Source organism: Columba livia, chromosome 14 (genome assembly GCF_036013475.1).
Source record: "Columba livia isolate bColLiv1 breed racing homer chromosome 14, bColLiv1.pat.W.v2, whole genome shotgun sequence".
Classification (NCBI taxonomy): Eukaryota; Metazoa; Chordata; class Aves; order Columbiformes; family Columbidae; genus Columba; species Columba livia.
The window spans coordinates 2,453,659-2,472,206 of NC_088615.1; the positions used below are offsets into that span (position 1 = coordinate 2,453,659).

Below are 18,548 nucleotides of genomic sequence, written 5' to 3' on the forward strand. Positions count from 1 at the left end.
CTGCTGGCAAGTCCTGGGGTGAGGGTAGAGGCATCTTGGATGCTTGATTAGTGTCAGGTTAACGCTTAGCTTGCTGACGGTGTGGTGGCGACTGTCAGGTATTTCAGAGGCCACGTCATGCAACTTTATCAGCTTTTGTTGTAAACTGTGGTCAGCCAACTTGTCCCTGACCTGGTGAGGTCTAGAAGCATGTTCTTGAATGGGTGTTGTGCCTGACTTCATGCACAGTACTTGTCAAGCCACGTTTGGTGGTAAGTGAGCAGTCTATTCATGGTCCATCCAGGTCTCCACAGCTGCTACAGGTGCTGTCTTCCATCTGTCTTCCTTGTGTTAGCGTGCAGAAAGCACAGGTCCTTCAGCTGAAAAACAAAGAGTTTGTGAATGAAAGGAGGGGATTGTGGTTAGCTGAATAAGGCCTGGGACGCAATACCGAGAGATTCGGATTTTGTCTGGGAGAGATTGGTGGTGCCTGTGACACCCAACCAGCTCACCACCAGCCAGCAAATCGGTTGTAGTGGTGTTTGGGCGGATCATCTGGTTTAAGACCAATGGTCATTTAATTCCTGTGTTGAAAGTGCTGTAGTTGGTTGTTTTGTTAGTAAGAACTTGCTTCATCTTGCTGTCTCACTTTCTGTCTTAATTTGGAAGTGATTTCCCTGGAAGAGTCTGTAGTTCCTCAGGAGTCTCCTCACCTCGGTAGGTCACGCTAGGTCAACCCTTTCAATTACATGTTTAGTGCAGCGTTTGAGTAGGTTTGAGCTCAAATAATTCAGCGTTGTGCTATCTGTTTGAGTCTTCTGGTGATTGAGCTTGGATGTTGGACCAGGATGTTGGTCACTTTCCAGCATCTGCAAAAATGTGTGTCTCTGCGGGAAACCTTGTGAAACTCTAAGAGATTCTGTTTTATTTATTTACATCCAGTTGCTTTATTACTGCAGATGTGTCATAACTATAGGCTATTTGAGTCACTGGGTGCGGAGTATATCTGGAAGTTTAAATCAAAATGCGGTAGCTATTGTGAAATGGAATGTGAAAAAATAATTTACCTTAGCAAAGAGCTGGTTTTCTTTATACATGATGTACTTTTGTACCCTCAAAAAAAGATAATGTTTTTCTATTAGTCACACACGCAGCCAATTCTGCAATTCTCTATCCTGGCATCCTAAGAGCCATCACACTTCATTATGTTAGCTGAAGTTCTAGCAGGTCCGTTCACCTGAGCTTCGGAATGTTTTGTTCCTTCTTCAGTGAACTGATTGTTGAATTTGTGCTAGAAATAAGCAGGATGTGAGAGTTAGAAGAAAAAGATGAACATACCCTCACTCTGCTTAGTCAATCTGTTATCAATTAGTAAAGGCTGAGGTTTGCATCATTTGAGTCTTACACTGGCATCTTGTCAAGGGTCATCTTTGGTTTATGTGAGAAACAAACGAGTACATTAGATAAATAGTTGCCCAATTCTGTTATTTGCTTGTTGTCTTTCATAGAAGAATAAAAAAACTGGGTTGGGTTTTATTTTTGCATTCATCACCAGTAAAAGCCTGGTCATATGGTCTGTGAATAAGCTGCAATTGCTAGGATTCATTGTATAGCATTTTAAGGAACAGGAGGGTAATTTACACCCCATCAAGTGTAAGTAAACAGAACCTCAGAGCTGCTCATGGAAGAACAGACAGAGATTTGAACCCTGAGGGTTTGAGTTCTTGCAAGTGCCATCCCCGGGACCCAGGCTGGTGGTGCCGGGTACTGTGGGCTTGTGGTTTTGGCATCTTGACATTAAACTTGATGCTGCAGCAATCGGTGGGATGGCCAAGGCACAGTTCTTAATTTATAATGTGTCTGTGTCTGGAGAGACTTTAACTGTGTTTTCACATAGAAGCTGCCCTTTCACATCCAATATATGCCCCTGTTTAAGATAGGGAGCTGTCTTAGTGCCCAACTATCAATAAGCATTTAGCCGACAGTTAAGCCGCAGCAACGGAGCTTAATACTTTAATCTTATATGTTTTCTGGTAGTGGTGAAATGACTTTGATTGCTCCTATGAACTTCTCTGGTTGACAACCAACTGAGGGGGTTGTGTTGGCAGCTTTAGCAGCATTTGGGTTGTAGTGCGGGTTGTTGGGTCACTCCTCTCTGATTTCTTCCTCTCTTCCCCACAGGTGTACATTATCAAAGTCACCTGGTCCAATGGGTCCACAGAAGTCATATACCGGCGGTACAGCAAGTTCTTTGACCTGCAGGTAAGCACTTTGCCAGTTCCTGGGGCTTTGACTTGGGAGGGATGAAAGCTGTGGTCAGTTGGGGTGCGTGGTTTCTGTCTTAGGTTAAGCACGCCTTTTGTAATCTACCGGAAAATGTTTTGATCTGAGGAAACTTGTAGACAATTTTGGACATCTTTGAAAAAAAGCAAGAACAAGGCAACCTTAAAAGCTGATTCTTTGCTCCAGTAGCTCTTGGGGCTTTTGCATGTGCCAGTGTTAGGGCTTTGCTGTCACTCCCTGGACTAAATGCACACGGGGCTGCATGGAAGTGTTTGAATTCCTCCAACAGAAATCTGTGTAAGTGGTGGGGTTTCTGCTGCGTTTATTTGCTTTGAGGGGGGGATTTTGTTAAAATTAGGCCCAAATTCCATTCCAGCGGAGCTAATACTGTACCTTTCCTAGCTGCTATCACAGCACAGCAGGGCTGTTCCTGGAAAGCGATGGTTCCCTGGATCCCTGTCCTGCTGGCCCGAGTTTTGGGGAGCAGGCACTGGGGAAATGCATGGTGAGGTGCAATGTGCAATGCCAGCAGCTGCTTCAGCAATTCCCTCCTGGTGCAGGGGGGAAGGAGGAGTTGGGAGGGAAGGAGGAGGCTGGAAAGGCAATTGGGACAGGCTGTGTTGCAGAGAACCGAAGCTGGTGTTCTGGGCAAGCAGGCAAAGGGTGTTTTCCACCCCCTTCTTGGTGGAGATGAGCCAAGGGGTCTGGCTGAGCTTTATGAGCCAAAACACAAACTGAGCTGCTGGAACAGGCTCTGTGCAGATGAGAAAGGAAAATGCATGAAGTGATCTATGGACCAGCAGCAGCTGCCAGAAGAGTCACTGGCACGTCCCTCCCAGCCTGTGCATGGGACTGGGAGAGGCGCTGGGCACCCGCTGCCTCCAACAACCCGCTCACGTGAAGATGAGCATCACCGTGTGCTTCATTTGAAGGGTGCTGGGTTGCCTGGGAATGAGGGTGCCTTTCTAGAAATCACTGAATCCAGATGCAAATACCTGGCTAAAATTACAGTGCGTCTGGGCCTGCCTAGCGAAGCAAACCCGGTGGGAACCCAGATGGCTTTCCCAGGTTCAGCTGGTCAGCTGGCTTCAGGTCAGCCAGCGAAGCCTGGGATTGTGCCAGATGGCTGCTCACGTCCATGGTGCCATGTCCCTTGTGCCACAAGGCACCTTCTGCGGAGCTGTGGACGTGGCCATGAGGGCGACCACACTGAGTAAGCCCTGGCCAGCCAGCGAGAGCCTGGCTTTGGGTGTCCTTACCCTGCTCCGTGCTGCTGTCCCACAGCATCATGCCAGGCGAGGTGAGGTGGGGTGGCACAGGCAGGGGTTAAGCTGTGTGCAGCTGCTTGTGTAACCAAGGAAATAGTAAAGTAAATAAACAGGGAACAGCTGTTGGGCAGCAGCCAGGGCTGGAAGGAAATGGAGCTCGGTGCTTCCTTGTCCGCAGTATCTTGTCTTCGCTGGTGCTCCAAGGTGGTGGCCAGGCTTTCGGGGTTTATATGTGATAAACTGGTGCCTCCAGTTGTGCTGTTTCCCTGGGCTGCTTTGCTCCTTGTGTGGAAGGACATGTAGGGAAATAGTGGCCATTTTTCCTCTCTTCTTCCCTTTCGATGGTGGCTGGAGCTGTGCACACTCCTAGATGGAAAGCACCATCACTGGAGGCTGTGTGGAGCCAGCGACTCGAACTGGCTCTGCAAAACAATCTGGAGCACCTTTAGAAGCAAAGGTACTTTATATATCTATATCTCTATATCATCTCTATATCTATATCTCTCATATATCTCATTGTGCAGATGGGAAAGTTTGAAGCAAACATTTCCCCCCTTCCCTGTTCCCTGCAGCTTTTTCTTTAAAAAAAAAAGAAAAGAAAACAAAAAGTAACCACTCCTTTTTGGCTCTGTTGAAAGAATGAATGAAATTGTGGTTTTTCCCTTCCTTCCCCCTTATCGCACATGCTTCCTGGTGTCCTTTTTTTAAACTCGCGGTGCAGTACACTGGAAATTGGGTTGGAAGGCGAGGAGTGAAACAGATCCTCTTAGCACAGTGGAAAAAATGCTCTAGGTAGGCTTGGTAGCACTGACTGTTGCCATTGCTGGAGGCCTTTGGTATATGACTGTTGGATGATTCTATGCCAGTTTTAGCTCTTTAGGCAGAAATTTTCCATGCTGGAAATTATTCGTGCCTCTGGTTATTTAAAATAAACCAACAAAACCCAAACCCAACAAAAAAACCCACAAAACAGCCGATTGGCTAAAATGGTTCGGTTGCTTCTGAAAATATAGTAAGAGGGAAGAATATTTTTCCCAGGTCCAGTTCTGATGATCTTTTTGATGCGTTGGAGGAAGAATTGGAAACTTGAGTTGCAGGTGGTCCCTGTGTCAAGAATCTTTCATGTGATTCAGTGAAAATCCATCCAGATTTATTCATACTTAGAACCTTGAGCAATCTCAGTACACGCATATTTGGGTAGAGATATTTGTTAACTTAACATCTATGTTCCCAGCGATTGTGGCTGTGCTTTCCGTGCTCCTCCCAGAAGCTGAGCAGATTCATTTTCTTTTTCTTCCCAATATCAGCTCTGGCCACATATGGCTGAAGGTTGGTGCACCCTCTTTTGCTGTTGGTGGCCCTCCTGCTAAGCCTGGGCAGGAGGACCAGGAAGCCATTTGGTCCAAGTAGGAGATAGGAGAACTTCTCATAGCAGGAGCAGGGGCTGGTGGGACCAGGTGGGGGCTGCTGCGATGCTGCAGTTCGGAGCAGCCCAACCATGGCCGTACAAGCGGTTGGGGATTTTCTCCTGATGTTCCCTGTGGGGCTACAGCTGAATCGCTTGTCACCTTCCATTGTGGCCAAACAATTATTTTAGGAGTAGGGCCAAGTAAAACACGTGCGTGCTTTCTCCCGATGGCCTCGCTGTCGAGCCTGTTCCCAGTGCAACCGGAGGGCAGAGTGTCCTTCCCTCCCCAGCCAGGCAGGAATGACACTCGAAACACAAACCGCAAGCTGAGCCAAAACGGGTGAAGCCTGGAGTTCTCCCAGCGTTGGGCTCTGCCTCTGGATGCGGAGATGTCAGACCAGCGTGTCCTCCATCCTGGAATGGGGAATGTCAAAGCCACCGTGCTGGTCGCAGTGATGTCGTGGGCTGTGCTGTTGTCAGCTGGGAGTGTTCAAGGTTTTATCTGAGTGCTGTGAGCTTCCAGAGCTCTTCCCTTTGGCCGTCATTGATACCCAAGCCTGGCCCTCTTCTGCATAAGTCCTGGTTTACAGCTCATCACTGTCGCAGCCTTTCCAGGCACTGTCCTGTTTTTCTCTTCCAAGGGTGGCAAGACCTCCTTTTTCTGCCGAGTTACCCATTTTAATTCCTTTGACCACAACCTCTGGTCATGCAGAAGATTGTCACCCCTTCTCTAAGGGCTGGTGACCAACACTCACTCTGCAATTCAGCTTGTGTGTCCCAGCACAAGGCACAAGCTGCTTCTTCCTGGTCCAGTTTTTGCAGACAAAGTGGTGGCCTTCATCTCTCTCATCCCTTGGGAAACGTGAGGGTTGTAACCTTTCCTGCTCTGGGCTCATCACAGGAAATTATATCTAGAAATATAGAATGTCCTGAGTCGGAAGGGACCCACAAGGATCATTGAGTCCAACTCCTGTCCCTGCACAGGACACCCTGTCACACTGTGGTCCAAGGACGTTGTCCAGTCTCTTCTTGAACACTGTCAGGTTGGGGCCGTGACACCTCCCTGGGGAGCCTGTTCAGTGTCCAGCACCTCTGGGTGAAGAACCTTTTGCTCACGTCTAAGGATCGGTGTGCTCAGGCCAGGCAGTGAAATTGAGAAGGGAATGCTTAAAATAAGGAATTCCTCCGCCTCCTATACACCGCTTGTTACAGCAGGATGCCTGCGGGGACCAGGCGGTGCTCAGGAGCGGTTTTGCTGTAGATCCTCTGAGCTGGGGTTCCTGCCTGCTCTCCTCTCCCTTGCTTTCTCCATAAGCATTTTCCATCACATGGCAATTTACATAAGACTAACTTTTTAGGGATTAAGAAACAAACCCTAGATGAAATTGTAATTCTGAAGTTTGAAACCGGGGGTAACTGTACGATTGGTAGTAAATTTCTAACTACAAATACTAAACTCAGTTTTGCATGAATCTCTTGACTGGAGGAATAATTTCCTTCAAATAGGACTGAGGCTCTTTCGTAACACTCAGGATGCCAGATGTGAGCTATTGGGAGCAGATGGATGCCGTTCCTAAGAAATAAAGGCAGTGAGATTGATGCTCGCAAGGATGCCAGTTGTCTTCTGGACAGTAATTGGAGCTGGCAGGTACGCTGGAAATGGTGGCTGCTAATCAGATGTGTGAGCGGCCGTCTCAGGGGGCAGAGGCGGAACATGGGGTGTTGTGTGCCTGAGAGATGTTTCCAGCCCCGCCAGCGGGAAGAGCCGTGCAGTGCCTGCGGGGCTCCCTTGGACCGCATTGGATGCACCTCCCAGCGGGGGATTAACACGTCTTTTGGAAGGATCCTCTTGAAACCATTGGCTGTCAGGAGAGACGCTGTTACTTAAAGAACAGATACTGGCTTGTTTCTTTTTTGTGTTTTTTATGGAAACCCCAAAAAAGAAACATTTTTTCCCCACTCTGTAATTATGAGCTCATCAGCCACGATGGTAGTCATTTCAAGTCTTCATGTGACCAAGAGCCACTGTTGTCTCACTCTGCTCCTAAAATGTCCTTATGCCCAATCCAGACCTTTTTGCACATTTTTTGCTACTACCAGACCCCCGTGCTTTCCCGGGCAGAAGCTCCATGTCCTAGACCTCCCCTCCTTTCTACTGCAGCTGCTCTTTCTTCAACCAGGAGTCTTTCCCTGGCTCTTTTCAGTCCTGCTTTATTTTGCATCCTGGACAGCAAAACTCACCAGCTGTGACGGAACCGGGTCTGAAACCTCCCCCTTGGATCAGGCTTTGCCATTCACACCCTGTCCTGCATTCTCACCACCCAAGCAGTATTTTGTCCTCTGGCAGGCAGCTGCAAGCCCTTAACAATGAAATTACTATTCAGGAGCATCCTCCCTGGGGACAGGTTACCCCAGGGCTTTCCCCTTGCAGTCAGAAGTTCTGCCTTCAGTCCTTGTCCCAGCTGAAGGCTGGAATGGGAGAGGGTGATGCTGTGTGGCTGCTTATCTGCACGGCTGTTTAATTTAGAGCCAAGGGATGGAGACGTGCCGTAGGCTGGAGTAAGCACGCTTGCTGCACAATTCAGAGACAGAAAAAATGAGGATTTTGAGCAACCTTAAAAACGGCTCTGGCTCTCTCACCCACTCCCTTCTGCACATGCATTGAGTGTGTTTCCCAGTCCTCTCATTCTTCCATATGTTTAACAAATCCGTCAGGTTCTTAGCTGGAAACTTTCAGCTTTGACCCACCTGGAGCGATGTCATCTTGGAGACCGTCCTGCAAGCGCTCGGGCCAACAGCTTTGTGTGTAACACAAACGCACAGAAAATAGGCTGTTGAAGTGGTGCCTCTACTTTTATGAGAAAGCTGGCAAAAGGCAATGGTCTGTGTGTGTCGGCTCGACATGGAACGCAGGTTAGCCCTTTCTGGAGGGGGTTCTTCGCCTGCTGTGTGTGTGCAGCCACCAGGCAAAGATGGGAAGGGGGGAAAGTCAGTATCTTATTTATTTGGACTGTTTTTTAGCAAAGCGCTACGTTAAAATGGGCTCAGAAGACACTAGCTGGCACACAGAGGAGAATTGTTCTCATCAGCCTGTTTCAGGCCTTTGGACTCTTGTAAAATTAAAAGGAGCCTTGTGTGTTGCTTCCAGTACTGCAAGCTCTGTGCTTGCCTTCCTCTGCCTGCATTCCTCCTCCTCCTCCTCTGCTCTTTAAGCTGGACCTGTGGTTCACAAAGGTGAAGTAAGTGTTATCTTAATTCTCCAGATGTGGAAAGCAAGGGGCAGAGGTGCTGAGTGACGTGTCCCAAACAGCACAAGGCTCCTTCAGGTGGGAACACAAGCGGAGGCACCACTTGGATTTCACCCCTTTTCTGGGTCCAGCCCAGTCCTGATGGCATCTTTGGTGACAAAAGCCCTGAGGCAGCTGAGCTACCCTGTGTCTGTGGGAGATGGATGTCTTTTGTGTCCAGGGCTTGTAAACAGGGCTTTCCATAGCTATTTCGTAACAGGGATCTTATTTCAACACTTCGGGGATTTCTTTTTTCCTCCAGGGTTTACAGAGTTCAGCAAAATTCTGTGTAGTTGCGTGCGCAATGTACTTTGTGGTTTCACCCCGACACAAAAATAAATCACCAGGATCTTGCTATTAGGCAGCTGGATCATGAGAGACAGGCCCTTGCGTGACCAAGGACAAGAGAAAACCCACAGCTTTCTACAGTGAGGTTGCTGCTACAAAACACCAGTGACTGTTCTTTCCTCTGTGCACTGAGCTGTGAGCTTAGGTGCAGTATGCAGAACTATAGAAAAGGTGAATTGCCATAATGTAACTCAAGAGAAGAAACACTTTCCACTAAATGTTCATCTCTGTAGAAGAAACAGCCGGTATTTTTCCAGCAGTGCTTCAAAGATCTTAATAATTCTCCTCCTCAGTCCCTCCACAAAGAACACGTACAGCCAAATGCACTTCAGCCCAGTTAAAAGTTGGCTCCTTCGTTTTTTCCCCTCTCCAAATGTCTCCCATTTATAGCTTTCCAGCATTTGGCAGCCAGCAGCCAGCACATTCCCGTGCGCGCTGTTGCCAAGGCAGGTCAGCGGAGTTACGGTTGGCTCTGGCTGGTACCCGCCGAGCCGCCGCGGTCTGTGCCGGCAGCCGAGCGGGGCTGCGAGCTGCCCAAAGCCGCCCCTGCCCCGGGGAACGGCGCCGCCGGCCCCGCTGTGGGATGGAAGTTCCCAGGGCCAGCGCACACCCGGCGGCACGGCCAGCGCGTGTCCGTGGTGGAAATTGGTTCTGGTTCTCGAGCAGCTGCTTGTAATGGTGCTTGATGGTTTTTGGTTTGTTCCTAGCCGAGGGCCAGCGTTTGCCCTTTGCTCCAGGCGTGCATCTCTGCAGGGTGTCTCTGCACCCTCGCCAGGTTTCTGTGATGCACCCCACCCTTGCCTCTGGTTGAATTCTGCTTCTTGCTGCTTTGCTCTGAGCTCCGGGGGCTCCTGCTCAGCTCCCGGCTCTCATCTCCGCCTGCTCCCATCAGACAGTCCCCTCTTGTTCCCAGGCTCATCGCCTGGCCCTGCCATGGTGGCCCCACGGTGAAGGGGAACCGGCTCCTGAGCTCACGCTCCGTTCCTTCATCCCTGTTGGCACCCCCTGATCTCCTTCCCTCTGGAAACCTGGCAGAGCAGTCAGAGGAGACCGTGTTCGGTGTTTGCAGCCATTGCTTCCCTGCCTTGGGGGACATGTGTCCCACGCGTAACGTCGTTTGGTGGGCGCCATCTAAGGGGACCCGTTGCCGAGTGTAACCCGTGGAGGCAGGAAGATGGAGCAGTTAAAACAATTTCAACTCCTCAGGAACAGAGCTAAGATCTCTTGCTGATAATCCAGGGTGGTTTTATTTGATGAGGCTTTTGGCAATGTGTTAAAAGTCATCCTGTAACGTGAGGCAAGGGGTTACGCTCCTCTCCCTGTCTCACGGGTGAGCCAAGGCCCTTCCACTCTCCAGCTATTTAATGAAAAAGGCCCAGAAATTCAGGTGCCCCATTCCTAGGAGGGCTGAGCAGGATCCCCAGGAGGGCAGGAGCTCATGGGCAGACCCCTCCTGCCCGTGGCTGTGTCCCTGGGGAGGTGCCTATGGAGCCTATGGCCGGGGGTTTGATGAGGTTTGTATGGGTTTGGGGGCTGCCATGAACACCAGCATTCCCGCTGTGCTCTTCATGAAATGTGGCACAGCTTTCTGGTGCAAAGATTTGCAATTTGTATCATGTGGCATCAGCCCTGGGTCTGAAACAAGCCAGTTTCAAGCTGACTGATGAGGAGGAGCTGAGGAACTGATAACAGTAAATCAGCACAAAGGAGTCTGTATCTCACAGTGCTGGGTTTTTAGTAAAGTGTCCGGGACCCATTTACATCACTAAATCCATACAGTATAGTACTGACCATAGCGTGTGCCATACACACGTTGTGAGCATCTAAGAAGGGGAAGCATCTGTGCAGTTTTATGGTGAGTGGGAGATGAAATGAAGAGCTGGGAGAGACAGAGCGAGATGTGCTTGTGGGGCTGTCCTGCAGTGATCTCCCTGGGGCTCAGCGAGCCTGCGGACAAGTGAAGAATTTGACCACCCGCTCTCCCCTCCCAGCACTCTGCCCCATCATGGTCTGTGCCCCGAGGCTCGCCTGGCTCCTCCTTCCCACCCCTGGGATCCAGCGCAGACTTTTCCCGGGTACATGGCAGGTGTCCTGCAGGAGGGACGAGGGAGGCAGGTCTGTGCCAGCCACAGGAGGCTGCTCCATCAGAAGGATGGGTGTGCGGGATCTGCCCTTCCTCCGTGATTCACGCCTTCCAGCTGGGGACAGGGAACCTCGTTAACCAGAAAACGGAGAGTGGAAAGCACGACGTGGTGCCAGCGGGTGGATGCTGCAGGGCTCCGGCAGCCGGCCCGTCCCTGCCGTGGTGACTCCACGGTTTCCTTTCAAGCAGCTGAGGCTTTGCCTCTCAGCACCATGGGGTTTTTGGGGTGCTGTGGGATGCGTGGCACCCCTTCCTCTCATTTTCCCAGCACATCCTTGGGTTGCTGCTGTATCCCCCTTTTTTTTTTTCATAACTTTTATATTCTGGTGTTATATATGACTGCAATATGAGTGATAACCTGTGTTGGAAAACGTTCTCCTTTGTGCTCTGGTGACATGAGGAGTTTTCCCTGCCTTAATTCCACCTCCTTGAGCCTTTCTGCCTTACTGGTGTGGTATCTCCAGGCCGTTGAAACAGGAGTGAGTCACCGAGCAGTGAATTCCAAATGATGTTTATGGCTGTCTTTGCTTGGCAGCATGGAAATTAGATCTTGGAGATTAAATTTTGGAGGTGTATTTAAGGCCAGTGAATGTATTGTTTTAATACTGCCTTTCATAGGATATTTAGGGTTTGGGCAAGAAAAATATTTCATTCAAATGTCACTTTTCAGTGCTGATACCATATTAAATTACCCAAACCACGTATGTTTTACTAGGCAAAGTGCTTCTGTCTCTGTTAGACAGGGAGTTTTATTGTCAGGTGGGAGAGGTTGAAAAGGCGCATGGTCATGCTAAGGATTAAGGCGTATCTGTTTCATATGGAGACCCTGGTTTTGCCAGTTAAACCCTGGGGGTTTGCAGTGTCTCCTTTTCCACCTGCATAATTGCACTGGCTGCTGTGGAGCTGCTCTTCACGGGCACCCCCATGAAGCCAAGCAGAATGAAGTCCTCCGTCACATGGAAGCAGAAGTCTCTCCATATTGCCCTTTCTGCTGACTGTGCTTGCTTGGAAGATGGGGTTTGTATTTAGGGAAGGGACAACAGGGAGAACAGATGGTTAGCAAGAAGTCTGATGCAAGAAGAGGGTCATGAGGCTGGTGTTTCTGACCAGCAGTTCTCTCCCAAGCTCTTGCAACCCTGCCTGTAGCTCAAATACCTTCTCCTTTGTCTCATCACGTTTGGGCCTGCCACAGATTTAAAACTTTGCATTAATTTCGGGGAAGGAATGTACGCTGGTCTGCTTCTCCTCTGGCGTGGAGAAGGGTTTTGGGAAGGGAGGGGTTGAAGAGAAATGGGATCATTTGGGGGCGAAGCAAAGGCCAAGTCACTGGCCAAGCGTGCAGCTTGGGTTGGGGTGGTGTGCCCATGGAGTCTCTCCGTGACCGGTCACTGAAACTCTTGACTGAAGGTTGCCTCTTGGTGTGAAGCACCGTGTGAGATGTGAAACAAAATCTGACTGGAGCGTTGTTGCACAGCCCCATCCCTTGGCTGCTTAACAGGGTAGAAGTATTGATATTTCTCCACTGTTGCTTCCATTTCTACAATAGAATGTAAATCTCATGACTTCAGAGACCTACTTTGGGATGCTAGAGAGGAGGATGTGGGTGAACCTGAACCATCTTTGCAGCTTCCCTAGGGCTGCTGCTGCCGTGACAGCTCCATGGGTGGTTGTGATGGTGGCTCTGTGGGGCAGCTGGCACAGCTCTTCCCCAGCTCCTTCCAGGGGCACTTCCCAGGGTGACACAGCCCCAGCTGCGCTGGAGGGACGTTCCCATGGACGGGATGGGGAAGAGGAAGCGGTGGAGACCAGCGTCACCCCCCGGGAGTTGCTGCTCTGTTCCCAAGCACGTCTACCAGCAAGAGTCATTTCCTATGGCAGGGTCGCCATGGTGAATTATGGATGCTGTGCTGGTTGGTTGATGGTGTTAATGCCATGTTCCTGGTGCCTGCGTGGACAGCTGCAGCTTTCAGTGCTCATCTGTGCAGTCTGGGGCCTGCCTACCTGGCTTAATGCCCTCCAGAAGCTGCAATTATCAGAAATGAAGTGGAAAATGGATTAGTAAAGTACTGTAAAGAGAATGATGATTTCCAGGATTCAGCACCGATGAATCAAATGTAAAAAGCAGTATATTTTAATTACCCAAGAAGCAGACAAAAGGGCTCTGCAGCTCCGTGAGGTGACTGTGTTAAAGAGATCTTTTGGTGCTCTTCTCCAAGTTAAATGCTTGCTTTTTCTTTTTTGAACACTAAACTCTCTCCTTAGTCTCTTCCAAGTATATTCTTGACAGGCTTACAAAAGGAGGGGAAGCAATAAGTGGTTTTCAGGAGTTGTTTGGGCCATCTAAACATGGGAGATGATTCTGGATCCCCCCACCTTTGGATGTCTCACCTGATTCCTGGAGCTGGGCTTTGGGAAGGTGCAGCTTTGTCTGCCCTCTGGTTCCATTCTGGGTGCCTCAGAGTGGGCACCCGGAGCCGCTTGATGCTTTTGAAAAGACATAGACTTTGAGTGTCTTAAAACTTGATTGTTTTTTTTTAATTTAAAGCTCTTGGAAATGCACTTTGTAGATGAGCACAAAACAGACACAGAAATCTCTACAGGAGCAGGGCCTGGTTTAACCAGAGAGATACCAATGAGCTGAGCTTATTTCAGATAGGAGAAGATGGAGATGAGCTTATTTCTCCTTCCATGACTCTTTCATTTCCCCATCTGCTGCAAACAGCACATGGCTTTGGTTGCAGGGGTGATATCGGTGACTAGAAACTCCCATCCTCTCATCACAGATAAACAAACATTATGATCTTTCAGTGATTTCTGGGAGTTTAAGTTTCAAGGCTGTAATTATAAAACAGGAGGCTCATTACACTGAGGTTAATACAGGCTTTTCAGGGTTAGACTCTTGGGGCCAAGTGCCTCCTTGGCCAGGAATCCCGGCATCTCCGGGGAGCGTGCGGTGCTCATCGCGGTCTCGATTGTGTTTGCTGAAGCTGAGCATGGCTGAGGTTTCTTCTCAGAGAATCAGCAAATGCTTGGGCTGGAAAGATCTCCCATCCTGGGCAGTGGGAGCTTTTTGCCGGGTTGGTTTTGGAGAACCATTGCACTCGGACCAAACCTGTGGACGTGAAGCTGCCATGTCCTCCAAGTCCCCACATGCTGTCAGAGCTCACCTGCTCCGTGGAGTTTACGGGAGGGACCCCGGGGTGGCCCAGACCTGGAGGTGCCTCGGTCCCGGGGCTGTGGGCGGCACGGGGGGATGATGCTCCTGCCCTCCCCGCTCTCACGAGCCGTTCACAGACACTGATGCCAAACGCTTCCTGTGATTTCATAGGAAATTTCTCTTGCAGTGGCAGCTGCTGCCAAGTCGTGCAGCCCTTTTTTCTCCGACCTCCGTTAATTCTTTTTTGTCTGTTGCTGGGCGATGCTTAAAGTTTCTATTGAGTTTTCACAATCCAGCTTCTGTAATGCCATTTCCTAGTGCTGAGGAGGTCAGGATTGCCTCTGCCTGGTAATGCGTGAAATGCACTTGAACTCCTCATCCCTTGCACCAGAAAAACAGGGACTGGGGAGAAACTGTGATCATCAAGAGACCGCTCAGTTGTGCCCCCTTTCAGCTCTCATTACTGTCTTTGAACAGCTCACTTTGGCCATGGAACGAGCATTTATGTGCTGCCACACCAGTGAAGTCCTTCCCCTGGCTTGATCTCCTGAACTCGGCATCACCAACATTTGGGGTCTAAGCTTGCTCCATGTTGTTCCTTCTGTCTTCTGGGCTGTTGTGTTTTCATTCCCCCTTTTTCATAGACATTCCACGTGGATGCAGGGAAGGTGCCTCTTGTATGATCGTAAAGAGCCTAAACATCAGTAGCCTGTGAGCCGCTGCCAGATGTCATTGTCTTTCCCAGACGATCTGCTTGGCAGATGTTCCCCAAACCAGCTGGCTTCGGGGCACAAGGCTGCTTTGATCTGCAGGGGCACGTCTGCAACGTCTCCATTTCTCAGCACGCAGCCATGTCCCTTGCCACATCCCCGGGGTGCTGCTGTGATGGCAGATTATTGCTGGACCCACGTCCCTTTCCCACTGCATTTGCAGATCAGTGGGATGCTGTCCCTTGGTGGATCAAATTTGGAAGAGGACTCTTCTTCCTATAAGAGACCTGACTAGTGCCCAGTGAGTGGAGATCAGGGTGAATGGCGCATGTGAACATCCCTGTCCCTATGGGGACAGCAGGGCATTCACATTACCCGTCTCAGGAGGGACGGGGTCAATGGGGAGTTTGGGAGTGTGGGATGAGATCAGGCATGGCTGGGACCCATCTTTCCCCCATGGCAAGCCGCTGCCTTCTCTCAGTGGGGAGGACAAAGAGCCTCCTGTGATTCTCCTGCCACGCACTCAGCCGGACTGTGAAGCCTTTTGTCAAACTATTTTTATTTCAAAAATTCTTTTTATTTTTTCCCTCTTTCCCTTTTCTCTTCGGGTGGTGTAAAAAGCTGACTTCTCTGCTCTGGATAACAGGCATGTCTGGTGGATACGTGGCTTAGGTCAGCTCTTGCTTGCTAGACCAAGAAGGAAGAATGTGGTTTTATGCCAAACCTCCATCACGCAGGCAAAGCAAATCCTGTTGATAAAAGCAAGAGGAGCTTCCCTCAGCCCGTGCCTGCAATCACAGCCCATGGCCTGGCTCTTGTGCAAGAGTGGCAGAGTTTGCTTTCCTCACCTGGGTATTTCATCAGCCCCCAGCCCGTGCTGGTACATCTTGCTCTTCGGTGACGTGAACAACCATCCCCTCCACAAGCTGGCAAAGACGTGTTCTCCTCTGCAGCCCTGGTTCGTGCCGTGCGAACCCTGACATTCACTAATGGAGGGAGGGCCTGGGCTTTAGAGCAGCTTGGCAAAAGCAAATCCACAGTCCCCCCAGTGCAGAGGACTTGCTGCAAGAGCAATCCCGCGCCCTTCTGGCTCATTGTTTTTGGGGGAATGCAGGACCTCTGTGTTTACCATTTCAGCCGGGCATTTTCTTTCCACCAGATCAGATTATATTAAAAAGAATATATTTTTTTTTTTCCTCACCTTTATATGTTGGAGGGGAAAACTTTCCCACTTTATTGTGGAAAGCAGAGGGAAAGAGGCAAGGTGATGACACACCTTCTTACCTACGGGAGTTTGTCTTGAGGGCTGCATTTTGTTTTTGGTTTTATTTCAGACGCTTCCCGGAGTTTGATTCTGGCTGGGTAGTGATAGGCTGCACTCACAGGCTCTTAGACCTGGTGTATCCCTCTGGCATTACGCCATCAGCTCTTCTTTGGGCAAAGCCCTTCCTGAACGTTCTGCTTCCCGGGAATACTGCTGAGCACATGCATTCCCTCTCCCCGGAATCCCCTGCAGCCCTCGGCACTCTTAATTGATCCAATTAGGATGTTATCTCATGAGTTTCCTGTTAATGAAGAAGCTGTCTGCCAGTGTGTTAGCTGTCGATACAAAGCTGCTTTTGAAAGGCTCCCTCTGTCCGGGTGGCCCCGCCGGCGTTAGCGCTGTCCCATTAATGGACAGTGTTCTCCCACAGACCCGCTGCCGTGGCTCACTGCAGAAAGCCCCACTGCACATACATTTCTGGGTTAATATGAGAAACAGCTGATTGATAGGATAGATTGGCAGTGGACGTAAATGCAGGTAAACATCCTTTATCCTGATGTGCTGCAGGTTGGATGTGCTGCTGGGGCATCCGAGCCCCGTCCTGGCTCAGGGTGAAAAGTGTGAGACAACCGCTTCCTGCGTGATAAGTGAACAGCAGAATGCTTTAAACTGCATCTGCTACAATATATATATATTTTTTTAAGGTTCTGTCATAAATGCTTAAAAAATATTATTGGAAGGGGAGAAACAATAGGGTTATTGTTTCTTTATTCCTTCATTTTTCTTCCTGATCTGGCTGAGTGTGTTGCTGAGAGCCAGACTTGGCTTCTCTGCGTTCTCCCATGCTCGGCAAGGAAAGACGTGCTCCAAAGGGCTGTGTGTCTGTCTGCAGTGCTCCAAAGGGCTGTGTGTCTGTCTGCAGTGCTCCAAAGGGCTGTGTGTCTGCCTGCAGTGCTCCAAAGGGCTGTGTGTCTGTCCGCCGTGCTCCAAAGGGCTGTGTGTCTGTCTGCAGTGCTCCAGAGGGCTGTGTGTCTGTCTGCAGTGCTCCAGAGGGCTGTGTGTCTGTCCGCAGTGCTCCAAAGGGCTGTGTGTCTGCCTGCAGTGCTCCAGAGGGCTGTGTGTCTGTCCGCAGTGCTCCAAAGGGCTGTGTGTCTGTCCGCAGTGCTCCAAAGGGCTGTGTGTCTGTCCGCAGTGCTCCAAAGGGCTGTGTGTCTGTCTGCAGTGCTCCAAAGGGCTGTGTGTCTGTCTGCAGTGCTCCAAAGGGCTGTGTGTCTGTCTCCCTCTTGCCTCATCTCCCCCTCTCACTGGGCAAGTAGGTGGCTGGGCAAGTCCTCACTTCTGGGACTGTGATGTGAGCGGGCTTGTTTGGAGCTTGGACGGAAACCCTGGCTGCTGAGATGATTTGTGGGAGTCTCCGTGTGCCAGCTGCCTTCCCTCCTCAGTTCCTCACCTGCTGGAGAGCACGTTTCCCCATGGAGGCTGGGAAGAACGATGGTCTCCAAGGAAATTTGCTCTGCCTTGTTGTTGGCGTTGCCTGTGTCTCTGCAGACCATCTTCTGATGCCTGTCGGTGCATCCCTCCTCCAGGGCTTGTGGGGTTGCTGCACTTTTACCCATTTCCTATCCCTTTTTCCACAGCTGTGCGTGCTCTCCTTGGCTTTCCTGGTCCAGAGCACTGTAACAACCTGTGCTGTAGTCCCCATCCTGCAAAATCAGCAGGGGCAAGATGGGCCAGGAAGGGTACAAGGAGCCTCAAAAACTGGAGACCCGCCAGCTGGCTTCCTTCAGGTCTATTGAACATCTCTGAGCTCTGGATTTGACCTTTTCCCATTGCTGCTCTGTGCTTTTCCTCACTGCAGCTTTATGGCGTGTAGCGCTACGGAAGAACCGTCAGCCCGTGACCCACAGGCTGGATTTCTGCAGACATGTGCTCTTGTGTCTTGCTAACGCAAGCTGCCTGCCGTGCTTACAGCCGGCGCTGGGGTTGTTTGCTTTGGAGTAGGTTTTTAGCTATTCTACAACCACAGGCTTATGCTTAGGAAAACTGATGAACTAGTATTTGCTTGTGCCTTCTCTGAAACTGCATGATGTGGCAACCAGGCTGGGTGGGATCTGTGGGACCGACCACTCTGCCTTGCTCCTTTCTCACCTTCTCCTTGTTTTGTGCGTAACAGAGGGTGCTCCAGGCACCTTGAGGCCTCTTTTCCTCTATCCAACAAGAGAAAAATAGCAGCTTGTGAGTGCACGGGCACAGTGGTACCGATTGTGGAGGGTGATGTGGGGTTGGTCAGGCTGGGGTGATGCTGGTGGCTCCAGGCTGGGCTGCAGGGTCCCCACACCACCTCTGGCTTGCTGAGCGGCCACCGCAAGAAGCACTTTCAGTCAAGAAAAAGGAAATGGAAAACGCCTGGGCTGAAGTTCTGGCTGGGTTTGGTGGGTTCACATGGTCGAGAACAGATCTGGCCACAGGCACAGCCCAGGCACGTGCATACGGGAGAAAACAACTCGCACCGTTTGTGCCTTGGAGGCTCCCAGTGCTCCCGGGAGCGCGAGATCCTCCGCTTGCCTTCAAAACGGAGAGGAAGGGAAAGCTTCCAATGACTCAAGCATTGTGTTGCTTAACAGCAATCAGATGTGCGGCGCTTGCGACTTGTTTTGCTCGCCCTTCGCCAGTCACAAGCTTTCCCGAGCTCTTCCCAGCA

General features: G+C 50.3%; 1 protein-coding gene across 7 annotated transcripts in view; it reads left to right on the forward strand.

The window, feature by feature from the left end:
* Positions 1 to 18,548, forward strand: part of SH3PXD2B (SH3 and PX domains 2B) — a 71,111-nt gene that overhangs the window by 11,398 nt on the left and 41,165 nt on the right. For all 7 annotated transcript variants that reach the window (XM_065029511.1, XM_065029512.1, XM_065029514.1 and 4 more), the window contains exon 2: positions 2,161 to 2,241. In XM_065029511.1, coding sequence (XP_064885583.1) covers positions 2,161 to 2,241 — 81 coding nt within the window. The remainder of the gene's footprint in view (positions 1 to 2,160; positions 2,242 to 18,548) is intronic.